The 10,159-nt window shown below is 36.6% G+C and overlaps 1 protein-coding gene across 3 annotated transcripts; it reads left to right on the plus strand.

Annotated features, from left to right (window-relative positions):
• Positions 1–441: 441 nt before the first annotated feature.
• On the plus strand, positions 442–7,152 carry ppp1r8a (protein phosphatase 1, regulatory subunit 8a). 3 transcript variants are annotated; one of them, XM_051871947.1, is made up of 8 exons: positions 467–528; positions 1,047–1,107; positions 1,436–1,483; positions 1,690–1,925; positions 2,467–2,684; positions 3,583–3,727; positions 4,737–4,801; positions 5,120–7,152. In XM_051871947.1, exons 4-8 carry the CDS (start codon positions 1,904–1,906, stop codon positions 5,480–5,482), a joined length of 813 nt encoding a protein of 270 aa, XP_051727907.1. In that variant the 5' UTR covers positions 467–528; positions 1,047–1,107; positions 1,436–1,483; positions 1,690–1,903; the 3' UTR covers positions 5,483–7,152. The 3 variants fall into 3 exon arrangements, with proteins under 3 accessions (XP_051727905.1, XP_051727907.1, XP_051727908.1); XM_051871948.1 differs by having other exon boundaries at positions 1,690–1,843; positions 2,489–2,684; XM_051871945.1 differs by lacking the exon at positions 1,436–1,483 and having other exon boundaries at positions 442–528; positions 1,690–1,843.
• Positions 7,153–10,159: the final 3,007 nt, after the last annotated feature.

Below are 10,159 nucleotides of genomic sequence, written 5' to 3' on the forward strand. Positions count from 1 at the left end.
GATGGCCAATTTCAAAACACTGCTTTTGGCGGTTTGACACGCGATCCAAATCATGATTCGACACAAAAGATTCATAACGCTCCGAAGCTGAAGGAGTGTTTTGAAATCGGTCATCACTATAAGTCGTTGTTTTGTTTTTTTTGGTGCAAAAAAATATTCTTGTCGCTTTATAATATTAATATTGAACCACTGTACTCACATGAACTTATTTAAATATGTTTTTAGTACATTAATGGATCTTGATAGAGGAAATGTCATTGCTGGCTATGGAGGCCTCACTGAGCCATCGGATTTCAACAAAAATATCTTAATTTGTGTTCCGAAGGTGTGGAACGGCATAAAGGTGAGTAATAAATGACATTATTTTCATTTTTGGGTGAACTAACCCTTTAACTGCATGAAGTATCGAACGAACTACAAATCCCACAATCCCTAGCGACACCCGGTAATTACCCAGTATTCCCCGCGACTGTGCAAAATGGCGGCGAATGCAAGCGCAAACACAGCTGTCTTTGACTGTCCGTCATGGTGAGATGAGAAACTAATTACATTATTATTGCAATTAAAAAACATGCATGCATGTTTATGGAGTGGATGAGTGAATTATGGCTGCATAAATAAAAACAATGCAACTCACTCTTATATGATCTTACAGGCGCGGACAGTAACTCAATGCACAGCAGCATATCAAACCACTCAGCATGTCTGTATTAAAATATATGCTATTAAAATATTTTAACTCCCTTTTATATCTGATTTATGGTATATATAAATACAGGTATGTGATCTAGTGGTGCATTGACGATTCCGGTGTTTAGTGTCGAATAAAGTTCATAGGTCTCATCAAACATACAGACTAATTTGCCTTTATTCCACTTTAATATTATAATATATTAATATATACAGTACAACGATCTTACAAATAAATGCACACATGCATCTGTGCATAGAGCATATAGAAATGAAATTGTAAATATGAAAGGTCTAACAGAGCAAAGAATGAATGAATTTTGTCCCATTGATTGTTTGATTTAATTTAACCTCAGGGCAGGGAAACCTCCACCCGGACTCCATCTGGACGTGGTTAAAGGAGACAAATTAATAGAGGTAAGACCGTGTTAACTGAGTATAGTGGAAAATATTGTTATTATGACTCCTGAAATTTGACGTGGTGGGCTTGTTTCCCCATTATATAAATATACATATATTCTAATGAGTCAGTAAGTGTTGGAAAATAAACAAGGTTCCAAAAGTTAGGAAATACATTGGTGAAAATGTGTTGAAAACAATTTAAAAATCTGTCATCATTTGCTCATCTTCATGTTGTTTCAAAACTGTATAACTCACTTTTTTCTGTGAAACATAAAAAAAGACGTTTTGAGAAAACTGTTTGGTTACCAACATGCTTCAAAATATCTTATTTTGTGTTCCACAGAATAAAGTAAGTAAATCTGGTTTGGAATAAAACAATGAAGCAAAGAAGGTGAGTAAATGATGACAGAATTTTCATTTTTGGGTGAACTATCAGCCCTCTCTGAAATTGGCTGTACTGTCAATTTGAACTTTAATGAACTTTGACCCCATTATAATAGTATAATACTTTTGGGTCAAACTGATTTGAATATTGTAGGTGTCTCATTTTCTTATGTCTTAATAACCCAGACTATACTCCCTTCTTGTCATCTGCAGAAGTTGATCATTGATGAGAAGAAGTTCTATCTGTTTGGAAGGAACCCAGACCAATGTGATTTTACGATAGACCACCAGTCATGCTCGCGTGTCCACGCGGCTCTGGTCTACCACAGACACCTTAAGAGGGTCTTTCTCATCGACCTCAACAGCAGTGAGTGCATCTCTGCAGGGGCCAGTTGTTCAAAAAGTTTAATCTGGATTTGGAAATCCCATGTTTTGCTATCCAGGATCAGGTAATCCATCTTACTTTTGTGCTAGTTTTTCAAAGCAAAATTGGATTGGATCACACTGATCCAGATATACACTTTTTTCAGATTCCAAATCTGGATTACTAGTGCTTTACGGAGCACCTAAAGGGACATGGTGATAGAACGAATATGAGAAATGTTTGATATTTAAAGCTGTTTGGGGATTATTTTATGGCACCAAAATCTCTTTTTTACTTTACAGTAGGCTATCAAAAGGCTAAATATGTAGCCTAATGTCTACTTCTAATTTATTACTTTAAAAGTTAAACTAATCAAGAGCAAAATAAAAAATGTGTGTATGTATATTACATGATAAAAAATGTTGTATTTTTTTGACCAGTTTCCCAATTTTATCAGTATCCCAATCAGAATCCTTTTTATCAACCCATTTTCAAGATTTGATCCAATCCGATAGCGGAAATCAGATCAGATTACTTTTGAACAACTGGCCCCAGAAGACACAAATTTAACAAATTCTGAACAGAATTGTTTAGCTTTCATTTAATTTTGATTTATCTTTGTTTAGCTCATGGCACATTTCTGGGCAGAATTCGCCTTGAGCCCCACAAACCTCAGCAGGTGCCGATCGACTCAACCATGTCGTTTGGGGCGTCCACACGAGTGTACACACTGAGAGAAAAGCCTCAGACGCAGAGCAGCTCGGCTGCAGGAGACAGTAAAGGAGTGGAGGATGAGGAACTCAAGGGATTGCTGGGACTGCCAGAGGAAGAGACAGAGCTGGAGGTATGTGTGTCTGTGTGAATGAATGTCTCATACAGCTGACCTCATGGTAAATTATGCTCTTTAGTGGTCAGACTGTTACTAATAGAGTGGTACGGGAATGACGTCACTTTGTACGCCAACTTTTGGATTATCGCAAAAAACAAGCTCTGTGGTCAACAAAAGTTTGTGATACTTGCACGTTTTTCCATCAAGATAATTTTCACAGATGAACACAGCTTTTATGAATTTTGAAGCCTAAATGCAGTCGCCAGAAATAAAAAGCTAAAGGTAGGCTATAAACGAACTACACCGTGGTTGCACGATTTCAACGTCACCATCACTAAGTTGCCGACAACTCTTACAGTTTTTATTCTTAAAACATTTTCCCAAGTGTTGTTCAGTTTGCAGCACTTAATAGCAGCAAATTAATAAAAAAAACACTAAATATTTATAAAAGAATTTTATAAATAAATTTTATAAAAATTTATAAAAGTCAATGGTTTGGCTATGTCTATTAAACCTTTGACAAGTACAATCTCAGAGAATGTTCAGATCTCCGGTGATGCTGCCGACGACACAGAGAAAGCAGTTGTCATGTATAGATATGACACTGCTTCAACCACATATTATCATTATTTCTGTCTTTTACAATAATTCATATTATCACAGAAGTACTGGAATAAAGTTTATAGTTCGGATATAAACACTATGACTTATTTTCAAACACTATGACTACTTTTCAAACACACTTTGAAAGTAACTTGATGCTTCAAATAAAGATTGCATCAATTACACCTTTATGCCAGTAGGTGGCAACAAGTGACTGTTAAAAAATGTATTTGTCATTGAATCATTCATTCAAACTGATTTTTTTAAAAATGGTTTTCTGAATGTCCACCCCTCCCCCCTTACTGAACAGAACCTTACTGAATTCAACACGGCTCATAACAAACGCATTTCTACACTGACCATCGAGGAAGGAAACCTGGAGATCCAGAGACCTAAGAGGAAAAGGAGAAGCTCACGAGTGTCTTTCAGTGAAGAAGAGGAGATCATAAACCCAGGTACACAGACAACTACACATAGAATGCAAATATAAATGTAGATTACAGTTCAAAAGTTTGGGCCCAGTAAGATTTTTTTTGTTTGTTTTTGGAAAGAAATTAGTACTTTTATTCAGCAAGGATTCATTAAATTGAGCAGAAGTGACATTAAAAACATTTTGTAATATTACTAAAGATTTATATTTGAAATAAATGCTGTTCTTTTGGAATTTCTATCAAAGTATCTTGATCAAATGTTTTGTACATTAAGCAACACAACTGTTTTCAACAATAATAAAGTAATAAGCAGCAGCAAATTAGAATGATTTCTTAAAAGGTTAGTTCACCCAAAAATGAAAATTCTGTCATTAATTACTCACCCTCATGTCGTTCCACAACCATAAGACCTTCGTTCATCTTCGGAACACAAATTAAGATATTTTTGATTAAATCCGATGGCTCAGTGAGGCTTCCATTGACAGCAAGATAATTAACACTTTCAAATGCCCAGAAAGCTACTAAAGACATAGTTAAAACAGTTCATGTGACTACAGTGGTTCAACCTTAATATTATGAAGCGACGAGAGTACTTTTTGTGCAGGCAAAAAAACAAAATAATGACTTTATTCAACAATATCTAGTGATGGGCGATTTCAAAACACTGCTTCATGAAGCTTCGAAGCTTTACGAATCTTTTGTTTCGAATCAGTGGTTCGGAGCATGTATCAAACTGTTTTCAGTAAACGAGGCTCTGTTACGTCATAAGTGTTTCGAAACATTTCGAAATTTCAATGGTTCACGTGACTATATAACTAACCAAACAGTTGATGGACCCCATTGCGTTCCATAGTATGGTTTAAAAAAAAAAAAAAAAAATACTAAAATACTTTGTTACTGTCCACCACTGCTAATATTCCATTCTGAACACTTTGTTTCCATCTCTCTGTAATGGCTTAGTCTTTACACACTCTCTTCTCCCATTCTTTGTTCATGTTGTGACTTTTGTTAAATATCACTTCTCTTTCCACAGAGGATGTGGACCCTTCGGTGGGACGCTTCAGAAACATGGTGCAGACAGCTGTGGTTCCTATTAAGGTACAGTCATTGGCCTGCTGGTTTGCTTCATTGTTTTAGCTTGTCATCATCGATTTTAATGGATTTGAGAACAGCCGTTCTCTCAATACAATTTAAGTTGTTTGTTGCATGGCTCGCAAACAGGAAATTGTATAATGTGGGAGTAATGGCTTCTAAAAGGCTTCCTCATAATCTGACTCCTAATGTAAAGACGCCTGACCTTGAAAGTCTTTAGTACTCTCTCTTTAGGCCTTTGTCTTTCTTTGCAGTAGCTTCTTTGCTTTTCATGCTACTTAGAGCAGTTACAGAAGTTTTTTTTTTTTTTTTTCTGTACCGCAGAAAAAGAAACTGGAAGGCCACAGTACGCTGGGATTGGATGAAAGCGTAGCACGTCGGTTACAGAACTTCCCCCTCAGTGCTGGGCTCTACGGCGACCTGCCGCCCACCAGTCACGAGGCAGGACAAGGGGGCGGAGGTCAGGGAGGAGGGTCATCTGCCATCATGGGCGGGATGCCTCTGCCCTTCCCCAACCCCGCCCCAGAGATTGATCTCTCGCCCACAACAGTGCAGCCCCCCGCTATGTTGAACCCCACCCCCGCTCCTGGACCCTATTCAGCCGAGCCCCTCAACGAGCCTCGCAAGAAAAAATATGCCAAGGAGGCGTGGCCTGGCAAAAAGCCCACCCCCTCCCTGCTTATTTAACATGCCGTTTTGCTACACAACAGGATACATACAGCCAACATATAACAGATTTGAAGATTACTTCATGGAGTTCTTTTGAAGTTATTGGTTCCAAACTTCATATTTGCAGCATTTCTGATACATACTTCAAATACATAATCCTGCCTGTTACTGGTTGAGGCATTATTGTGGGGGTTACTCATGGTGCGGCATCTGAAGTTGACACTATAAACTCTTGGGGAGAGGGAATATCACAAAGAAATATTTAGTTCATATTCCACCTCATAATCGGAAAGAAAAAAATCCTAATTGAAATTATATATTGCATAAGAATGAAGCTCATTATTTTTTGCATTGTGACATTTTCTTCAGAAGCGCATTTGTCTCCCCAAATTCACGTTAATTAATATTATCCTGTCTTGAATTATTATTATTATTTATTTGTATATAATTTATAAAAAAATGGCAGTAAAAGCAGTACAAGGAAAACTACCATGATAAACAAATTAGTAAGCATATTTGGAGAAAGTGTTTAATTGTGAAAATGTCATAATGCAAAGAAATCTTAATGGTTTTAATTTTTCATTTTCTTCATGCTAAATTTAATAACCCAAACATGTTTTTGATATGTTTCATGAGGTTTACCTAGCCAACATGTCATTGTACACAACCAGTCAAAAGTTTGGAATTATTTTTTTATTGCTTTTGAAAGAAGTCTCTTATGTTCACCATGGCTGCATTTATTTGATCAAAAATATAGTGAAAATAGTAACAGTAATAAATTACATTTTAAAATATATGAAAATAGAAAACCGTTCTTTTCAGTTGTAATAATATTATAAAATATCACTGAGTGTATTTGGTAATTTAAATCTTGCTGAGCATAAGAAAATTCTTTCAAAAATATTTAAAGAAATTCTATTTATTCCAAACTTTTGACAGATTATTATTACTAGCACCTCATATTACAGGTTGATTGTTTCAGGCTTTTCTGAGACAAACATCAAACAACTACAGAAGGAAAGCTTGGACCAGATTCAGTAGATATGAGTAGGTTGTTTTGGTAAATGCGTTCTATCTCTCAGCAGTTGACAGTGTGCAGCAACCACTGTGTTTTAACAACATGCATTTAATACATAGATTTTGCTTTAAAAAAAAAAAAAAAGCCTAAGAGCTTATTCCCTGGGCAAACCTACCACAGAATTTGCAATTGTACTTTCATGTAAGTTTGTTATTAAAAAGACGTTTTCATATTACTTATTTGAAGTACAAACCAAACCAAATGTTAACACTAAATGTAAGGCTATAGGAATTAAGTCTGTCGGTTTGAGCAACGTGTTTGATCTATTTCACTGTTATCATGAGGCAGATTGTCTTACATATAGGACATATTTTATGAAATGGTTCAGAATGCTGAGGCTGTGTAGCCTGTACATTGGCTTATAGAGAGAAGTACAAACTCAACATCAAACTGAGGAAGAGAGAATAGAACGATTTGTGTCTAAACGCTGGGAGTTGCCTTGTAATGTGAACTGTTTTGTTAACGTTTTTATATATATTTTTTATATCTTCTGAATGCGATGGACTTGTGAGTGAAAAGCACAGATGAAAAAGACTAAACATGAAAAGATGAAAGGAATTCCTGTTGTTGTTGGATTATTTGTCTAATAAACAGTATTCCTTGCCCTTAACATGCTGACGTGCATTGATAATAGGTGGGTTTTTTCTTTCTTTCTTTTTTTCTTCAAGGGCCTATATGTAGAATTCAGAAACCCTTGTTTCTGTTAACTAGCAGTTAGCCAAGGGCCAACCAGTTTTACTTTTCGGTATCAAATTAGACCAATCTACATTTTCATGTAACTGACTTAAAGTTATGAATAGCCTTAAAGAAAAAAAAGATGACCACTTGTAAGACTAGTTTAGCAGTTTATGCAACCGGCCCTGGTGGCCGTTAAAGTGATCATTTAAAGTTGTTCCAATTTTTTTATTCTGCTAAACACAAAAGAAGATATTTTGAAGAATGTCGGTAACCAAACAGTTGATGGGCCCCATTGACTTCCGTAGTTTTTCTTTTTTCTCCAAACTACAACAACGATGACAGAATTTTCATTTTTGGGTGAACTCTCTTTAAGTGGACTGCAGCCAGAAACCTTGCTAGTGCAGGCATAGTACATAAACCAGTGTTGCCAAGTCCGTGTTTTTCCCACGGAATTGGGCTACTTTAACATTGTTGCTGCAGGTTGTTATTAATGCCCACGGTTGAAGCAACCCCAAATAACATGATATTTAGCCCCTGGAATGAGAATTTGCCCGGGTTTTGTTGTGAAAACCTGGCAACCCTGACATACACGCACTAAACACGATTCAATGCCACAAAATACTCACAGCGAAGTTCTTTTTCGTTCTTTGCTTAGAAGTAAAAAGAAATTGGAAATACCTTTGTAAGCGGTATATTTTTAATGAACACCCAGATGCCGTCCATGCTGCTGTCCAGAGCAATGAGATGAATATGTAAATATGCGCTTTCCTCTCAACAAAAACAAAAACAAAAATGACAGCAGTGAGAAAGCAGCAGTTAAGAAAGCATCTGATCATAGCAATGTGGATACATTTGCTCTGGGATTCACCAGCATCATGACTGATGACCGATTAGGTCATTTAAATTGCACAGTTATGATAGTTCGATTATAAAGTATATTTGAGACTATAATAGCCTATAGATATAACTATATGAGACTAAGTTTAAATGTAAGTTTAAATGGCCCCTTTTCTTTGCATGACACATTGGCATTACGTTACAGAATAGCTCTTTCGGCATTATCCAGAACATAAACATTGATTTCATGTGTCATAGAACGGAAGAGAGGCTCTCGGGATGTTCCTTTCATAGACAACCTAGGAATTCAGGTCGGTCAGTTACGTTACACACTGTTCACACATTAGAAAAAAAAAAAAAAAAAAAATGAATGCATGAAAATTCTTACATATACGTAGCATAGTCCCTTTAAAACAACTCAACATGACTGCTAAGATCTTGTGGGTGGTGTAGAAAACTGGCCCAAGTCAAACTGGGTCTGTGATATTCTGATTTATATAGTTTCATCCTCCATAATTTCTTTGATCCTTTTGTAAAAATTGTTTTTCATTCATTTATTCACATTAACATTAACCGCGGAAAACGTTACCAAAGAATGACAAATTTGGACTTGATGAAGGGAAGACGTGAACAAAATCTAATTGATGACAACTTTTTATTTGTTTTTGGGTAACTATTCCTATAAGCTTCAAGATTAACTTAAATCTTTCTAATAATACAAGAATAGCTTCTTTAAAGGGGTCATATAATGCCACTTTTACAAGATGTAAAATAAGTCTCTGATGTCCCCAGAGTGTGTATGTGAAGTTTTAGCTCAAAATACCCTACAGATCATTTTTATAGCATGTTAAATTTGTCACTTTTTGAGGGTGAGCAAAAACGCTCCGTGTGTGTGTGTGTGTGTGCCTTTAAATGCAATTGAGCTGCTGCTCTCAAGAAGAGGGCGGAGTTTCAAGAGCTCTTGTTAGCAGCTCCGATTAACGTTACCTCACGCAGATTCACTGAAAATGTCAGAAACTGTTCAGTCTTTTATGTTCAAATCTGACAATGATGGAGAGACTCAAGAAGTGACAACATGTTGAATGCAACAGGACATTTCTGAACGGTTAGTGGATGAATTTATGTAGCTAATGTGGAGTTAACTATCTTAAAGTCATTAATTAGCATATTCTGTTATGATAATCTATAAATCGCTCGTGTGGGAACTGTTGTAAGGTCCTACAGAGTCAGAGAATATATGCTGCATGAAGATAGAACAGGTATAGTTTAGTTTACTTACGGTTAGTGTTATCTTGCTACTATGGGGCGTTCACACCAGACGCGATGTAGTTGGACGCTTGAACATTTTGAGTTTACTCGCTTCATTCGCGCGTGAAATTCACTTCACAACAGACTCGAATTCGCGTCAGGCGAATAAGCTCAATTTTACCAGATTGTCCGACCTCTTCACTCACTTTCTTCCAAGCAAGATCCTTTTTATTCCTGTTTCTATAAAAGTACGAAGATCCACATACAGCGACGATGATTTTGTCCTCCATTGTTGTTTCGGATTTCTGCCTCCGCTCGCTAACGGCTCTGGCTACGTCGTAATCACGTCACTACTAGAGCAAGCTCCTGATTGGTTAACGCGGCGCGAATTTTCGCCAAACTTCAGATTTTTCAACTCTCGTTATATGTTGAGCTACATATAAAAATGTTTACATACTTAACCTTTTAACTGTTTCTGAACAGAGCCTTTGGTTTATGTGTGTGTCTATCAATGTTATCAATATTATTTACTCACCTTTGGATAATCTGGAGTTCTGAAATGTAACTTTGGCTTGTGTGATTTCTGTTCTATTGCGAAAAGGAGGACATGCGTTCGCCATCTTGTACAACAACACACCTAGAGCCAAGACTTCAGGTGGGCAGTAATCCGGTGCTCCTGTTAGCAAGACATTTGCACATTGTTGAGCATCAAATAATTAGTAAGTCACAACATCCAGGCTTCCACACTCCCAGAATGCTCACCAATGTATAAGTTGCTCTCGTAGCCATCACTACTAAACTTATGTTACAAATCCAAATTAATGGAAATATTTCCAAGCTATCCACCTGACTTC

Source organism: Ctenopharyngodon idella, chromosome 19 (assembly GCF_019924925.1).
Source record: "Ctenopharyngodon idella isolate HZGC_01 chromosome 19, HZGC01, whole genome shotgun sequence".
Classification (NCBI taxonomy): domain Eukaryota; kingdom Metazoa; phylum Chordata; class Actinopteri; order Cypriniformes; family Xenocyprididae; genus Ctenopharyngodon; species Ctenopharyngodon idella.

Excerpts from the sequence above, each read along its gene's own strand:
- ppp1r8a (XM_051871945.1), top strand. The coding sequence starts at position 479 with ATGGCGGCGAATGCAAGCGCAAACACAGCTGTCTTTGACTGTCCGTCA. Across the intron at positions 1,108-1,689 it reads AAGGAGACAAATTAATAGAG|AAGTTGATCATTGATGAGAA; the intron begins GTAAGACCGTGT and ends TGTCATCTGCAG. Across the intron at positions 4,802-5,119 it reads CAGCTGTGGTTCCTATTAAG|AAAAAGAAACTGGAAGGCCA; the intron begins GTACAGTCATTG and ends TCTGTACCGCAG.